This window comes from Girardinichthys multiradiatus, chromosome 12 (genome assembly GCF_021462225.1).
Source record: "Girardinichthys multiradiatus isolate DD_20200921_A chromosome 12, DD_fGirMul_XY1, whole genome shotgun sequence".
NCBI classification, from domain to species: Eukaryota; Metazoa; Chordata; class Actinopteri; order Cyprinodontiformes; family Goodeidae; genus Girardinichthys; species Girardinichthys multiradiatus.
In genome coordinates this window covers 35,943,062-35,959,730 of record NC_061805.1, presented here as the reverse complement: position 1 = coordinate 35,959,730, position 16,669 = coordinate 35,943,062, and the positions used below count along the sequence as shown (strand labels likewise).

General features: G+C 38.3%; 1 protein-coding gene and 1 long non-coding RNA gene across 5 annotated transcripts in view; one reads left to right on the top strand and one right to left on the bottom strand.

Moving 5' to 3' along the window:
• mef2cb (myocyte enhancer factor 2cb) overlaps window positions 1-10,487 on the top strand; it is a 90,595-nt gene extending 80,108 nt beyond the window's left edge. For 3 of the 4 annotated variants that reach the window (XM_047381010.1, XM_047381007.1, XM_047381009.1), the window contains 5 exons: window positions 3,050-3,222; window positions 4,131-4,154; window positions 4,926-5,055; window positions 6,456-6,591; window positions 6,877-10,487. In XM_047381010.1, coding sequence (XP_047236966.1) covers window positions 3,050-3,222; window positions 4,131-4,154; window positions 4,926-5,055; window positions 6,456-6,591; window positions 6,877-7,225 — 812 coding nt within the window. In that variant the 3' untranslated portion in view covers window positions 7,226-10,487. The remainder of the gene's footprint in view (window positions 1-3,049; window positions 3,223-4,130; window positions 4,155-4,925; window positions 5,056-6,455; window positions 6,592-6,876) is intronic. The other variant, XM_047381008.1, reaches the window with a different exon arrangement.
• LOC124877646 lies at window positions 9,459-16,001 on the bottom strand. Its single transcript, XR_007040577.1, has 2 exons — window positions 15,622-16,001; window positions 9,459-11,286 (listed from the first exon to the last, which is right to left on the bottom strand). It is a non-coding gene; the product is annotated as an uncharacterized LOC124877646 (long non-coding RNA).
• Between the last annotated feature and the right edge of the window lie 668 nt (window positions 16,002-16,669).

Here is a 16,669-nt window from a genome sequence, read left to right as displayed (position 1 = left end):
ACCCTCAAATCAGCTGCAGAATAGAGAAATTTAAGTCACAGTTCTCGCTTCATTAGTGTAATTGGTCGGTGATTTTACTTTTGAAGTGCTTAAGGACTGGCCTCTGCCACTCATGATTACAGTCATCCAGTGTATAATTGACTGGACTGCAGCCATCTACAGGGCGGGAACACACAGATGTCTGATTAACCGGCACTGTGATGAAATCCGTGCCATCTTGACCAAAGTGTGTATTAACGTCTGTCTATAGTCTGGTGTCTATTTTACTCATCTGTAGAGAAACACTGATGTGCTTCCTGCTGGGTTATTTATCAAAGTATGTGTATGTGTGGTGTGGTGAGTTTTGTGTGTGAGTGAGGTCTCATTCATCCATCACATGCACCCACTCAGTCTCATAAAAGGCCCGCCATGAGAATGAGAAAGCGGCAGTGCTGAAGAGGCAGCTGTCTCTTACAAGTGTGAGAAAGACACTGGAACTAAGAGGGGTCCAACACAAAAACACATGTGCAATCATATACAAGGCTTGGAAGTACCCATATGCCATGCTGGGCGACGATGTGCTTACAGTGCTTTTCTATACAAAAGTATTCATTCCCCTTGAACTTTTCACATTTTGTCACGTGCCAAACACACTTTTCAATTTATTTTATAAGTTGAAGACTGTGCCATGCATTTGTGTTTGGGCACTCTATACTGATTGCCCTAAATAAAATCCCCTACAACAAAATGCCTTCGGATGTCACCCATTTAGTAAATAGAGTCTACCTGTGTGGGATTTAATCTCAGTTTGAATCCAGCTGTTCTGGGAAGGCCAGCTGGTCTGTGAACAAACAGCGTCATGAACACAGGAGACAGACCAGAGAGGAAATCGTGGAGTTGTTTAAATCAGGTTTAGAACATAGAACAACGTTTCAAGCTTTGAACATCTCACAAAGCACTGTTCAATCCATCAACTGAAAATGGAAACAGTATGAACCAACTACAAACCTACCAAGACATGGCCATCCACCTCAACTGACAGGCCAGATGAGAAAAGCATTATTCTTAAAGGAGCCAAGAGACCCATGCTAACTCTGGAGGAGCTGCTGAGATCCACACCTCAGGTGGGCGGCTATTTGTTCTGCAGTCCACAAATCTGGCTTTTATGGAAGAGTGAAATGAAGAAAGTTATAAAAAGTCTCATTTTAGTTTTCCACAAGTCATGCAAGGAATACAGATAATGCGTGAAAGAAGGTGCTCTCTTCAAATAAGACAAAAATAGTACTTTCTGGCCTACATGCAAAACAATGTATGGTGGAAGACTACCATTGCACACCCCCCTGAGCGCACCGTCCCTGCGGAGAAAAATTATGGTGGCAGCATCGTGTTGTGGGAATGCTTTTCTTCTGTAGGGACAGGAGAGCTGGTGAAAGTTACTGGAAGATGTATGGATCTAAATACAGGGCAATCCTGAAAGAAAACCCGAGGCTGTGCAGAGCTTCACCTTCCAGCAAGACAACAACATTAAACATACAGGCAGTTGTTCCAAGGGAATACTTTTGAACAAAGCATATCCATGTGTTAAAATTTGCCAATACGAAGTACAGACCTAAATCTAATTGAGAATCTGTGGCAAGACTTGAAAATTGATGATCACAGGTTCTCTTCATCCAGTGTGTTTGAGCTTGAGCTATTCTGCAAATAAGAATGAGAAAAAATGGGTACATGTGCAAAGCTGGTAGAGAAATATGCCAAAAAACGTTGTGGTTCTACAAAATATTGACTCACTGGGGCTAAATACTAATGGACATTCTAAACTTTTAATTCAGAAAAACATTTAAAACCCATGTTTTTTTGGGGGTGTTTTTTGCGCCGCTTTGTGTTGTTCTGGCACATTAAACTGCCAGAAATTAAATTCAACCTTGTAGTCTAACATAAGAGAAATTTTGCAAGACAGAATTGTGCTTATGTGGATTCACATCCAAGCTGAACTGCATACAGAAAATTCTTATAAAGCATACACAAAATGACACACAAAGTATATGTTAATAAGAACTTAAACATGCTTATAAATTCCACTTTTCATCAGTGACACCAAGTGACATGCTGTTTTTCTCGTTTTCTTGCCGGCCTCGTTTTCTCTCACTGCCAGCGCTCGTTTACTCTTTAAATTGTTCAAATTAAGCTTTTGAGACTTTTCATTTCCAAACAACAAAAAAAAACCTCACTCTCAAATTAAACAAAGATCAGCGAGGGAAATTGCCCAGGAAGACATCTGCGACTCATTTTTCCCCCGGAGTATATGATTAGGAAATTCATTTACGTCTAACGTATAATTCCTACCCTTCTTTCAAGTGGGAATGTCCACACAACGCCCTGTGTTCTACCCCTTCGGAAGACTGAATAGAGAAGTAAGGGGAAAAACAGCTCATGGGATGGGGTTAGAAACAAAGACCTTTTTGCCTGGCAGTGTTCTCCACTCAGATTTTTTAATGATGTTGGTAGGATCTGTAGGAGAAAGTGGCACCAATGTAAGGTTTTTTATCAGGAACAAGGTCTCGGTTGTGCTTCATTTTGATTTATTTATTGAACTCATTCTTCTGTGGTCTTTTGACCCATAATTATATGTTTGTACAAGGTTAATTCGCTGTGGCCTTGGGTGACAGTGACTGAGGTAAAGGGTGTGTTTATCATATGGCTTCCTAACAAATGACTGTTACTGTTGTGATTTAGTTTTTTTTCTGTTTTTTTGACCACTGTTGTGATAATGTGTTCGACTATCCGCTCTGTCGATGTGCTCCTCCATGAGTCCCCATTTACTGTAAGTGTCCCAATAAAATTCCTAGCACAGGGAAATGGAAATGAGACTGAAACACTAAAAAGGGAGCACAGGGAAAGAATAAATTCCTGTATTCCCTAATTAGGCACTATCACAGACAGTAGAGGTTGGGGTTTTGTTCAACTTTTCAAACAGGTTTAATAACACATCAGCTTAATCTTTTAGGTTTAAATATAAGCCAAGAAAACGAGCATCTTTAACGGATTCCCACATGGGTTTTTGTTGTCTTAGGAAATGGCTACGGGAACCACCGCAACTCTCCGGGCCTGCTAGTTTCCGCGGGTGGAATGAACAAGAACATGCAGGCGAAGTCCCCCCCACCCATGAACTTAGGCATGAACAACCGCAAACCTGACCTACGCGTGCTCATCCCTCCCGGGGCCAAGAACAACATGCCCTCCATTGTGAGTAATCTCTGCATCCTTCATTTGACATCCTTTTTTTTTCCCTCATCTACTTTCTCCATTGCGTGTGATGTGTCCTGTATCTAGGTCCGTTATTGTTTATTTTCTTTTTGTTTCTGTCACAACTGCTTTTATCTTTTCACATCAGGCTTGGGTTGATTGATTTATGGTTACTATCTTGTCGATTTTAACAGGGTTTCTGCAGAGGACTAAAAAGTCCTAAAACAAAAGTCTTAAACCACTTTAAAGCTTAAACCGTTTCAAATACATCCAAACTAGATTTTATATTACCTTTAGTCATGTCTAGAATTTCTATATATGTTTGTTTATCTATTGCCTATTCCATTGACTTTTTTTTTCTTATTTATTTCTAAGTTTTGGGGTTTTTTTTAGCTGAAATTAACTGATGGTATTCATTTCGTTTTGTCAATTTGTTTGGCTAAATTTACTTTTATTTAACTTAAGTTCTTTAACATGTTAAAAAACGATTTAATTAATTCAACTTTTTTTTTGTGATTTATCTTAAATTTAAATCATGAGGATCTTAAAAAGGTCCCAAAAGCGCTTTACCTCCTGAAATTAGCAGAAATCCTGTTCAAAATAATACATTTCCACGCAACTTTCTCTTGGCCCAAGGCTGATATTTTGTCAGATATCCACCATAGATTCCTTTGTGTGTCTCTGCACTGGCACTTACACTGGATGATCTGGCATTTCTGCCTCATCTCTTTATAATATGCTTTTAGTTTTAGTTAGTACAGGTTCACTAGTTTTTAGATGTTTTTTACCAATTAGTTTTGGTTTCATTGGTTCAGTTCTCAGTTAGCTACATCCCTAAGAGCTCCCTTAATGTGCTCAATTACATGCACTAATTTGAATGTATTACCCTCCCCTTTCAATGCCATCAGTCTGAGGATCTTGACCTGCTGTTGGTAAGTCAGACTGCCACTCCAATTTAGAAATCAAGACAATCTCGAAGTAGTTAGAAGCTTTTTTTATACTTATAAAACACCTTTGAAGTTTTAGTGAGCACATTGTGCCTTAGATAAGTGAAATGCAACTGCTGTGCCTTTATTGTGTAGGATATGTTTGTTTTTTTGTTTGTTTTAGAAGAGCAACTTCTAATGAGTAACTTTCTCCCCCCTAACTTTGCTGATGACATTTTGTGAGGGTGCATAGTGCCATCCAGTGGCGTGTCTGAGTAAAAGCAACATGGCCTCTTTTCTGCCACATGCCTTGTGTATCTCCACCTTCCTTTCTTCTTCATCTGTTTGTTTTACTAGCATGCACAGTGATAAAAACAACATGCACACAGATTTCAGCCACACAACAGGGGACAAAAACAGTGTACACTTTATTTTTTTACATCAGACCACCACTGTGTTCTCCTTCTCCCTCCATAAAAGGCTTTTCCTTGTTTGGTACCATGCATTGCTATGGAAACGTATCGTGTTACTATAGCGACAGCAGGCCCTTGTAAAATAAAAAGAGTGTGTAAATGACAGGGTTGGCAGAGTTCAACCGCACCTCTTGTCAAGTGATTAATTTCCCCTAAAGTTGGCACCACATCTGATCTCTCAGCATCTGCTGTCTGAAAGGAAGAAATGACACATGATAAACTTTTTTCTTTTGTTTCACCCAGACGTTGAGTTCATGTTCTTAAGCTTCTCTTGTGTCTTCTTCCTTTTCCCTTCCTTTCACAGAACCAGAGAATAAACAGCTCCCAGTCTGCTCAGTCGCTGGCCACTCCTGTGGTCTCAGTAGCAACTCCCACTCTACCAGGACAAGGCATGGGCGGCTACCCATCTGCCATCTCTACCTCCTATGGTACCGGTATGTACCACAGTATGTTCTGTCACTCTTTTTTGCTTTTTAATATTAATATTCAATTATCTTAATTTATTTTCTTATTTAATCTGACTTAAGTTACTTTACACTCAACTCAAATTTAATAAGGATTTTTAAAGCCCTAAAACGCTCTTGTATACAGGCGCATTTTAATACATTAAATTATAATTGAAAATATACACATATTATAATTGAAATATATACACATACATTTGTCAATCAATAGCTTATTCTTATTTTTACAACTTTCTGCTTTGTAGATACATAGTGAAGACATCAAAACAATGTAGAAGTAGATGTAGCAAATAAAAAAATGTGAAATAACTCAAAACATTTTTGATTCTTCAAATATAGTCCCTTTGCTTTGATTATTGTTTTGCACACTCTTTGCATTCTCTTGATGAGCTTCATGGGGTAGTTACCTGAAATTTTAAAACAGTATTGAAGGAGTTGTGTCCAAACTTTATCCGGGACCGGGTCGCGGGGGCAGCAGACTCTGTAGTGACACCCACATTTCCCTCTCCCCAGACACCGCCTTCAGCTCCTCAAGCACAGTCATACGCAGTAAATTGGCATCACTGCACTGTAATTGGTACCTTTGGCTGTGGGGGCAGATGTCAAGTTCTCCTGGAAAGTGGAATTGGCATTTCCATAAAGGTTCTGTTCAGGGTGGATCACGAAGGGCTCCTAAACTTGTTGGTAGACAGCTGCATTGACCCTGGATCTGATAAAACACACTGGATCCAAACCAATAAATGACATGGCTCCTCAAATCATTATTGATCATGGACACTTCACCATGGACCACAAACATTTTGGAATCTGTGTCTCTCCACTCTTTCTTCAGAATGTGAGACCAAGATTTTCCAAATAAAATTAAAAATGTCATTTTATCTGAAACCACTGAAGAACAGTCCAGTCCTTCTTCTCCTTAGTAAGATGCTTCTGACATCTCTGCTGAGGAGTGGGTTAAATGTTGAAGGTTGAATGTGACAGTCGTAGCCCATGTCCTGGATACACCTTATGAATCTTTCCCAAATTTAAAAGGACTGTGCTTTACAATAATCCTCAAGTCTGGGTTTTCCCTGTTGCTATTTTGAAATGTACCACTGTGTGTAATGAATCTATACAACATATTCGTTTTACTTTTTGATATGAAATAATAAACGAAATAGTTTTCTGATGATTTTCAGCTTTAAGTTTCACTTTAAGTCTTGCCACTTTTTCAGTTAGTATACAACCCTCCAACAGCAGAGGGTGCTATAGCTCTACGAACCTGGGAACAGTATTCACACAGTTTACCAAGGCTACTCACTCTTTGCATCTTTAGACTTTAGTAATCTTCATCCTACTCTTTTTTTTTCTCCCTGTATGTTTGTGTGCAGAATATTCCCTGAACAGTGCAGACTTGTCTTCGTTGTCTGGCTTCAACAGTGGTAGCTCCCTGCACCTTGGGTCTATGAGCGGTTGGCAACAGCAACATCTTCAGAACATGCAGCATTCAGCCCTCAGCCAGCTCGGGTGAGTGCAAGAAACTTACTCTGAGGTGTTTGTGGTTGGGGAAATACATGATAACACATAGATTATTAACAAAGATTTTTGTTTGAGATGCCTCACTAAGACTTCTTCACTGTTCTACATCTTCACTTGTTAGGTTTAACAGTAAATGACACCTCACTATTTTCACATGTATGCGTGTGGGTGTGCCTGCCTGCATGCTTGTGTGGACAGACTTGACTCTATGATTGCCTTGTCTCTAGCTCTGTAACTCTGTAACCCCTTTACCTTTCCTTTTCCTTCCAACAGAAATTGCTCTAGCTCTCACTTATGTCAGGGTTCAAATCTGTCCCTGCCCTCTGCTCAAAGCCTGCACATCAAGTCCGAACCTGTTTCTCCTCCTAGAGATCGCACCAGCAGCACACCAGGGGGCTACGGCGGCGGGATGCCATCCAGCCAGAACCCCCCATCCCGCCAGGACTCGGGACGCTCTCCCGTCGATAGCCTGAGCAGTTGTAGCAGCTCTCACGAGGGCAGCGACCGCGATGAGCACAGGAACGAGTTCCACTCGCCCCTAGGACTGGCCCGACCTGCCCTGGACGAGCGACAGAGCCCCTCCATCAAACGGGTGCGCCTGTCAGAGGGGTGGGCGACATGATAGCTTTTTTACTGCCCCCAGCTGTGCCCCAAGTTGCCCGGAGCCCCTGACAATGCAGCATTTCAATGCCCCTAAAGTCAGCTCCTATCTCCTTGTCACGCACCACCCAACCCCACAGCCTCGCTCCTTGTATCACTTTAACGATGAAGGAAAGAAAAGGGACAACCCTTTTCAAAATATTGTTTTGTAATTTCTTTTTATTTTTAATTATTATTATTTTCTTCTTTTTGTTGTGTGTGTGTGCTTTACATATTGACATTATATAAACCAGTGGGGTGTTGTAATGGGCTTTTGGGGGGGCGGGTGTTGGTTTGGATTAGGGATTTTTGCTGGGGAACTATGCATAAATTGTATTGTGTGTGAATAAAAAGAATCACATGCATATATCTTTACACGTATTTATGTGTACATATATGCATATCAGCAAATAAAAAGAAGTAGTCAGGTACTCCGTCTCATAAAAACATGCTTACAATTTGCCTCAGCGATGTATCATTAACTAAAAGCAAAAAATGAATAAAAAGGAAAACATTAACATGAGAGTGAGTGCGTCCAGAGGGGAAAAAACACCTTGAGTTGGACAAAATGTACTTGTGTACAGTATCACTTTCATTGCTTCTATACCTTCTCCGCAGTCCTCCTTGCAAAAACGTGTGTTAACATTAGATGATGTCATGTTGCAGGTTCAACGTATTTATGTATATAGAGGGTCATGGGGAGGGAGGGGCGAGGGGGGCAGGCAGGGGGTCAAAAAAGTTGCCTGACATTTCAAGATTTATTAACTCAATAAATGAAAAAGCTATTATGCAACATTTGAAGGATTGTACAGGTAAACATGCAGAAACCCAATGCTAAGTGTTGATTTTTTGGCGCTCCGCTTAGACAACGGAGCAAGGACTAGCCTTCGATCTAATAGCTGCATTGGTGTAATCAAGAAAACTCGGGTTCTAGTATTAACTACTCAGTATTGATGAACAAAAAAAGACAAAAATGACAAAAAAAAAAAAAACAACAATTGTACGATACACTTGCTTATATTTTCATATGAAAGGAATACAATGCAAAGCATTTTGTGGCGTTTTGTAGTTTCTATAAGCCAGAATGTGTTTTTGATAGCTTTGCCAATGAAGGATGGATAGTTCACCCAGAGAAAGATTGAGGGTTGGGGGGATGTCTGGGCTTTAAAAACAGACTGAGATCCAATGCTTTGCTGAACTGTTTTATCTTTGTAGAGGTTTGTTTTTAAACGTGTATTTCTAATTATTATATATAATAATGGTAATATTAAGAATCTTTTAAAAAATCTGTGAAATTAACATGCTTGTGCATAGCTTTCTAATATATGAATATATATAATGATTTTTTTTTTTTTTGTTGGTTTCTTAGTGGAGTTTCTATGTGCAGTTGCACATGTCTGGTTTTTGTTTAATTTGAACTCTGAACAGTGCTGTTTAAGGGGGTTTGTATTTAATCTAACTTTAAAACCCAGCTGGATTTGTGCAACACAGGAGAGATGGGGCCTGAATGCTGGAAAAAAAAAAAAAAAACACAATAACAACATGCTTGTGGAAAATGTCAAAAGACTGAAACTGGAGATGGCACAGGAAAAAAAATAATCCTTGATGTATACGGCTCATCTCACTCATGAAGAAATATGGATGCATTTGTATGAATTAGCTCAATCATTTGAATCTTTGATTTAAAAAATGATTTTATTCAATTAATCTCATAAAGCAGTTTTTTGACATATCGAACTCTCAGGTCTTCTCAAATGTGTGTTCTAGATATTTCACAAGCTCACCCAAACTTTACAAGTTTCTTTCAAATCATATTCACCTAATGCAATTTTGCAAATGCATCATGATGAATTCCAACTGAACATCGTTATCATTTGCCGGCCTAATTTGATTCTGCATCCTGTGGCCTCTCATGTTCCAGTCTTTAAAACACATTTCCACACGATGCCACTTCAGCTTTAGACCCAAAAGGAAGAAACTGGTCATGCTGGTATGGGAGACGCACAATTTGCTAATTTTCGCTAAATAGTTGTTTTGGATTTATGATTTTCTTTTCTTTTTCTAAACAATGAAACTAGCCACATATCTCTCTCTGCCTCCCACTCCTGTATCTGCTGTCACTTAAGTGTTATACTATTTCTGTGTGCATATTTCATGCAGGTTCACAATGTTGTTACTGTATACAGTCTGTGTAGTCAAATGGGGCAGAGCCTCTGTAATGGTGTTCTTTCTTTTATTTTTTAAAACTTCAGTACAAAAAAACAAAGAAAAAAATACAGTTGGGAAAATAAATAAATATGATGTTTCAGGCAGCATAAAGTGTGGAGAAACCAAAGCCAGTGGCATTTCTGTGTTGTAAAATCAACTTTTATTTTCACATCCATTTATGGTTTTTTTGCAAGCATTGAAACAAGATAATAAAAGAATTTGCTCAAATGTACAATTGTTTTTTCACATTTCATAGTTAGTCGGGTGTGGCTTCAGTGTTTCAATCTGAATTAAAAGTGTCTCTGTTTCGTCTTTTTTTTTCTCTCCCTGTGCTTTGCATTGCAAAAGGTTCCATATTAGCAAAAAATTGGGTTTTTGCATTGAATCAAGAAATTCATCCCGGCCTGTCACTACTTACAGCTATAGTTTAAATAATTTTAACCAAAGACATGGAGAAAATATATAGTGTTTCCTTGTTTTTAAACACGTCTGGTGTAAATGTTGGTACCTCAAAATTGACCCAAGCAGTACCCCAGCTGATTTTTGATAAAGTAACCTGCAGTGCAAAAGGGGAGACAATACACCTGTAAAGCCATGTGTAAAAACATACAATTGCTAAATGTCCTGGCATTTACGTGGGACTCTTTGTTTCTCCACCGTGTTTGTGGTTTATTTAAGTTGTGCTTAAAAATCTGAAAAAAAAGATTTTTTAAGGTGTAATATGGTAAAAAAAAAAAATACTTCAAAGTCAGTCTTTAGTATCAATGTAGCTTGTATAAACCTGAAAAGAAAGGGAGAAAATTTGGAAGTAATGCTTGTTTTTTTCAAGAGCGGCTTTCAGCGGCATAAGCTGGCCTTTGTCGCCACTTGAGACTAAGATGGCTTTAAATTAAATCACATCTTTGTAACTCAAGGGACTTGTTTCAGCTGTATGTAGTACAAAATGTGTGGGGATGGAGTCCAAGTCTCCTCTGCTGGAGGGAAAGGCTGTTTGTATTTTGCGGAGATTTCAGTAAAGTTACTGGCTTTCTTAGTTATCCTGATGTGAGTCGGTGTGATTTTATTGTGTTGGACTTGTTTCTATACTTCTCAAAACAGTGACTTGTTCCATTCAGGAAAACACATATACATGAAAAGTTTTGGAATTTTCTGCTTAACACTCACAACTGAAATAGTGAGTGCACTTTTTTATTTACACTTATAACACTTTAATGGAAACCTTCCATCTGAATACATCTACTTTTACATTTTTCTCACTTAGAATTATAGTGTTGATACATTTTGTCATTGATGTGTAATTCACAGTCAAAATGTTTCTTCCAAATCAGAGAAAATACAACTGTGTTCTGCAGCAGTTAAACGTAACGAATACATAGAGAAGTCTGTAGGCCTGCTCTAAGAATGACTGGCTCACTGGTTCCTCAATGAAAATAGATTAAATAACAATAAAAGAACACCAATTATCCAAAGAAAAATATATTCATTTCAACATTTGTTCAATGGTTTGTTTTTCAAATTAATAACACCTAAATAAACCCAAAAAAAAAAAGAACAATGAGGCTAGCTGACTTGGGCACTTATGAAAATTTCCAATTTTAACGTCACTGAATGGCATAATTATAAGTTTACAATACAATACGCCTAATCAAGAGACCTGCTTAGCATTGAAATGATGACGTTACAAAGACGTCTATCAAGAAAAAAACAAATAAACAAGAAGGAAACAACAGCAAACAAGACACATTTAAGAGTTCAGTTCTCCTTTTCTCTCAATTCCCTAAAGGCTGCAATATGACATCTTCTGGGTGAACTTTTGTTTTCAAGATTTCGCCATTCCTGTCAAATAAAGTACAAAAAGGGATTATTTCTATACAACTTTTTTTTCTATCTTCACAATTATTTTCCCACAACACAGAAACTCAGAATAAGCTGTTGTAACCCATTTATGGCCCTCAACACAGTCCGGAAAAAGAGAAAGTAGATGTTCAAAAAAAGACGCTTATCCAGTTTTTGTGTGTGTGGTTGTGTGTGTGTGTGTGTGTGTGGGTGTGTGTTGTGCAAAATAAATAAATACAAAAGTCAAGCTGAGCTGTAGCTTTATTATGAAAAACCTGTTATTTTGACGTCATTAAATGGCGCATTTGTGAACTAGAAGGCCTAATCAGGAGAGCTGTAATGGCGTTGAAAATAAGTATGAAGAAAAAAAGACGAGAAGAAAACATGATAAAAAAGAGAAAATAAAACATGATGTGCTTTATCTTGTCTGGGTTCAGATACCATTATGTCAGTTTCGTTAATCTACCAGGAAATTTGACAACTGCTGCATGTCTGTTCGCGATGTCTCATAAATAAGGTTAAAACTAAAGGTGCAAAAAGTGCTAATTTCTATACAGTTTTGTTCTTTACATTTCACCAAATATTTTCCCTCCAATAACAATCGCAGCGTGGAGTTGTAACTGATTGTATCCTCAGTGTAAAGAATGAAAAAGAAAGAAAATCTAAAGAGAAATACATTTAATTCGATATTAAATAAATAAACAAACAAACAGATAAATAAATAAACAAACAAATAAATAAATTATGAGGGTTGCTTAATAGCAGCCCTGTTATAAAAAACTGCAATGTTGACGTCACTGAATGGTGCTTTTGTTAAATCTTACAGTACAATGGGTCTACCAAACCTTAACACTGATGTGATCATCTTGCAAATATGTCCATGACGAAAAACTCAATAAATAAGAAAGAAACAAAATAAACAAAGACAAAAATAAAAAATAAGATGCGTTTGATCCTATCTCGGTTCAGTTCCTCCTAATTCCGTCTGTACTAAGGAAAAACGACCCCTTCTGCTTGTACATTTGTCTACATTTTCGTAAATATTATGTAACTATAAGTAAAACGCAAAGTACAAAACATGTTAATTTCTACTAGCATCAGTGGTATTTATCAAGTCCAACCTGGTAAATTGCAATTTAAAGAGGTATGTTATTAAATGTTCAATAATAGAGTCCACATTCTCTCATGATTCTAAGATTTCCTACAGAACAAAATAGGTTACGTTAATCTACTGATCGATTGTCAATCATCATCGGTCTGAATTGGTCACTATAATGCGCTGTAATTGTTTCAAAAATAACTTTGAATCGCATTTCAGTTTAATGTTTCGAGTCTTCACGATGATTTCAAATCGTCGTAAATAATTTATGTGAGCCAGAAAAGGACAAGATTAAGCAGGTGGCCTACATGAAATTTTTTTTCAAATTGATGTAACAGAAACACGCCATTCCTCCGCGCTTTGAATAATTTAAACAAGCACAAAAATTTAAATAACTAAAAACCCAACAATTCGAATAAAAAAGGATAAAATACGATCGGCAACATCCTCCAGTGTTTATGGCAATATTTTTGCATTAAATGGTAGAATGTGCAGTATTTCTGTAAACGCACAGTTTGTTTGACATCATATCTGCATGCGGACAGTATTACTCTAACTCATCAATATGAATTTTAGAAGTTAAACGCAGCGTTGAAACATTATACGTTTTGCGCTTTTGTCAGTTTAGAAACGTGGAATAGGCTAAATTCATTCGTGAAGTACATAAAAGGTCTATTAAAAGCGAACACAGATACAAAAAAACAAAACAAAACATAAATATAGACTTATAACAGATTAGGAATAAAAGAGAACAAAAAAGTCCTCCTTGATCCAGATGATAAGGTGATTAATTGCTCAGCCTTCAACTCATTTGGTGCAGTTTGCCGCATTTGTAAAGCAGAGGTCGAACATTTCCGAACTGAAAATTATTAACTAACTGAAGCTAAGACGACACAGGCATGCTTGAAACATTTCTTCTTCTGTCAACAATCAAAACTACTGAACCTGTGTGTCGAGACCGGTGACAACTATTTTTCCCAACTGCGCGCAATCTCCAAGCGTACCACTAGATGTCACAATTTAGTCATCTTGTCGACACCCACCCCAATCTTCATGGTCGTCATCTTCGTCCTCCAGAGACGTCGTGTGTTCACAAGAACTCCTAAAAATCTCATTGAGCTTCTTATGCGGCAGGTGTAAAAGCAAGACGTGCTTCTTAGAGGTCAGAGCAAAATATGAGAAGGATTCCACATAATAAGAGACATTTGAATTACAATTTTAAGACTTCCCTCCATTATACTGTTAATAATAATAGTAATAAAAATAATAATAATAGTAATAATGATAATGATTATGATAATATTTTTTTTCTAATAATCCTTAAGGTGTGTTTATCATAAAGGTGTATTTGCTTGTTAGGTTGTCTGGTGGGGAGTGAAGGTTATTTACATGTGTCCAACCCTGGAAGCTCAAATATTTGACTAAATTATAGGGTGGCTGACTTATAATGTTTAACTACGACAACTTTAACGAAAAACTCAATTTTGAGCCAGAAACTCTCCCCAGCGTTATTTATCGCAACGAAGGCTGCTGTTCTGTCTAATACGAAAACAAAAAAAACGTTATCAAATGTTAAATGTGCGCACGAATTATTCTTTTTTTTTTTGTAATGACTCGAATACATACGCGTCAAATGATCGCATCTCCTCTATTTTTCCTCGTACATAAGAAAGCATTTGTTAAAGCTGTGCAGAATTTTGTTCATCTATGTTTTCAACTACACGCTGTCATCTTTTAGGAAATATTTATTTAACTTGGCTCGAGCAATAGGATTGACATCTTTGCAGCCAGATAGTTTCCAATCCGGAGGCCTGAATTTTGTTTATTTTCTATATATGGAGCCAAACGGAAACCTCTTTATGCCGGACTGACAGCTACCACTGCAGAGTTTGAAACCTCAGGACAATAATGGAAAAAAAGACTGACATTTATTATCTTTAAACGTAAGTTGGCACTTATTTTTGTTATTCACCTGCACCGTTTAACATTTTCAAGCCAGTACTCAACAGCTGAATGAAATTTACGTTTTTGCTTTTGTTCACTTTCTGAATGGCCCATTTGTCCTCATCCTGAGTCATCTCACACTTTTTTCTTCGATCTATTTATGCAATTCTAGGTAATTTGCGAAAAATACAAGACTTCGAGCCTTATCATGAGGTTCGTGTTACTTATCTTTTAAAAATAGCACACATAGTCTGTTTAAATTCCCATTAAGCGACCTTAAGTCATCTACTACAATATTTAAGAACAAGAAACAAGCCTTCATTTTACTATGCACAGGTGGGGTTATACGGATTCCCGTGACTCTGAATATGCTTGTGTGAGTCAGTCTGTCTGACCACTGGTGCTGAACCTTCGAGCAGTTGAAGAGCAAGGTTCAGTGACGAAGGGGAGTAGCCTATAGGGGACCGCATCTGTCCCTTGGCTGCAAGAGGAAAAAGTTTCATCCAGCAAAAGCGGCCTATCTCAATCTGATCTATGGTGTCGTCAAAAGCAGACAAGTCAGAGCTGCAGGAGCGCCGGATTTTTGTTAACTGGAGGTAAGTTGGAGCGTTTTGTAAATTTAGACAAGACAACATTTAGACATGCAAAATGGGATACAACGTTGATGAAGGGGGGGGGGGGGGGGGGGGGAAGCTAAAGAAGGAAGCATAAGAATAAAAAATAATGATACTAAATGTTAAGTTCACACACAATCATTATTGTAGATCTTTTTCTCCAATGGTACACCGCGCTTGCATTTGCGCGCTCGTCCCTCGCGTCCATGTGCGCGTGCATGGGCAACGCTTTAGACAGCCCGAACAATTCGATCGTAAATGTCAACGCTGCGTCACTGCTGTTTTTTACAGTCTGACCACGGGACTTTTTGTGCGTTATTAGTTTTTGCACAGCGTGTGCAGTTTTACGCGTCTGTCTAAAAAAAAAGCCGGCACAGCATCGGCACCTCTTCTATTGTTTATCCAGCCACCAGGAAGCTCTTTGTTCATGGATGCTGCATATGCATCGCCAATTTGCAGTGAGACGTTTATAGATTGGAAGACCACGCGTTACTATTTGAACCATCGTTTTCAAGATATATAATATTAATAAGGGAAAAAAAAACAAAAAAAAAAAACTAATCGCTGCCATAATGCGTAATATTGAATAGTCAAATTCATGCAAAAGAGGTCAGCCATATGTATGCAATGCAAATCTAAGCGCTGAATATGCATCAATATGAAAAACAATACACACACCAGAGCCAACGGCATCGAGGAATTTAGATAGAATAGTCGGAGCGGATGGTCTCATTACGCATGGGCGTTTTTTCCACGCAGTTGCAGCAGCCTCCCGGTTCCACTTTTCCTCTTCTTCTTCGTGTCTTCCTCTTTCCGTCCCGCTCTCCTTGTATAGCTTCTTGTTGGAGCAAACAAATGCAGTGATCGTTCTTTTCAAAACGGCAATCATTAAAAACACACACACACACAGGCTGTGGGTGTGCAAATTATCCACCGACTGCGGCCGGGCTGGACTAGCTATGCAGTAAGGAGGGGGATTTGCATATTTTGATGGGCTAATTGCCTTGATGTATTTAAATATGGCTGCACGCAGCTGATATGGCCGTCTACGTCACTGAACGTGCTCTCGCTCTTTAACTAAAACGTGAATCCTGGTGGCGGACGCTAATGCATAACCCTGCAATTAGGCAAAACAAGAGGGGGAGGGTTAAAAATGAGATAATATTTGCTTTGTTCTGTTATTTATTACTATTTTTCACATGGGTATTTTCAAGGATAAAAACGTGAAAAGAAAACAAATATAATCTAATATATTCTTTTGCATAAAAGCCCAAGAGAAGCTGTATTAGAGTGCAAATAAAAGGTAAACATTAGTCTGTAAAGAAAAACATTGGCAGAAGGGCAATCTATTCTGCTGACCCCATTTGAACCCTTCTTGAGAGAAAATTGCCTCTATATTTTTTTACTTTGTTCAAGCTGCGTGCATGAGTGTGTGGGGCTCTCTGGTTGTGTTTTCTATTAGGACACTTGCATTAATGTCACTTCTGGTACTGGTAAGCCAAAGTGTGTCTTTCACAATTCTTTCTCTTTTTTCTACTTTTGACTTCATTCCCAGACTTAGTTTTGGGAATTGCGTTTGCAAATAAGTTCCCCCCTATTTTGTCTGCAAAACCCGCAGTAAATGGGTTCCGTTTGTCAAAACGTGTTAGCAGAGCGCCCAAAGCAAATTCATTACCGCCCCGACTGCGAGGCTCACTTCGCAACCTGGTCAGAGGGGGGAGAGGGG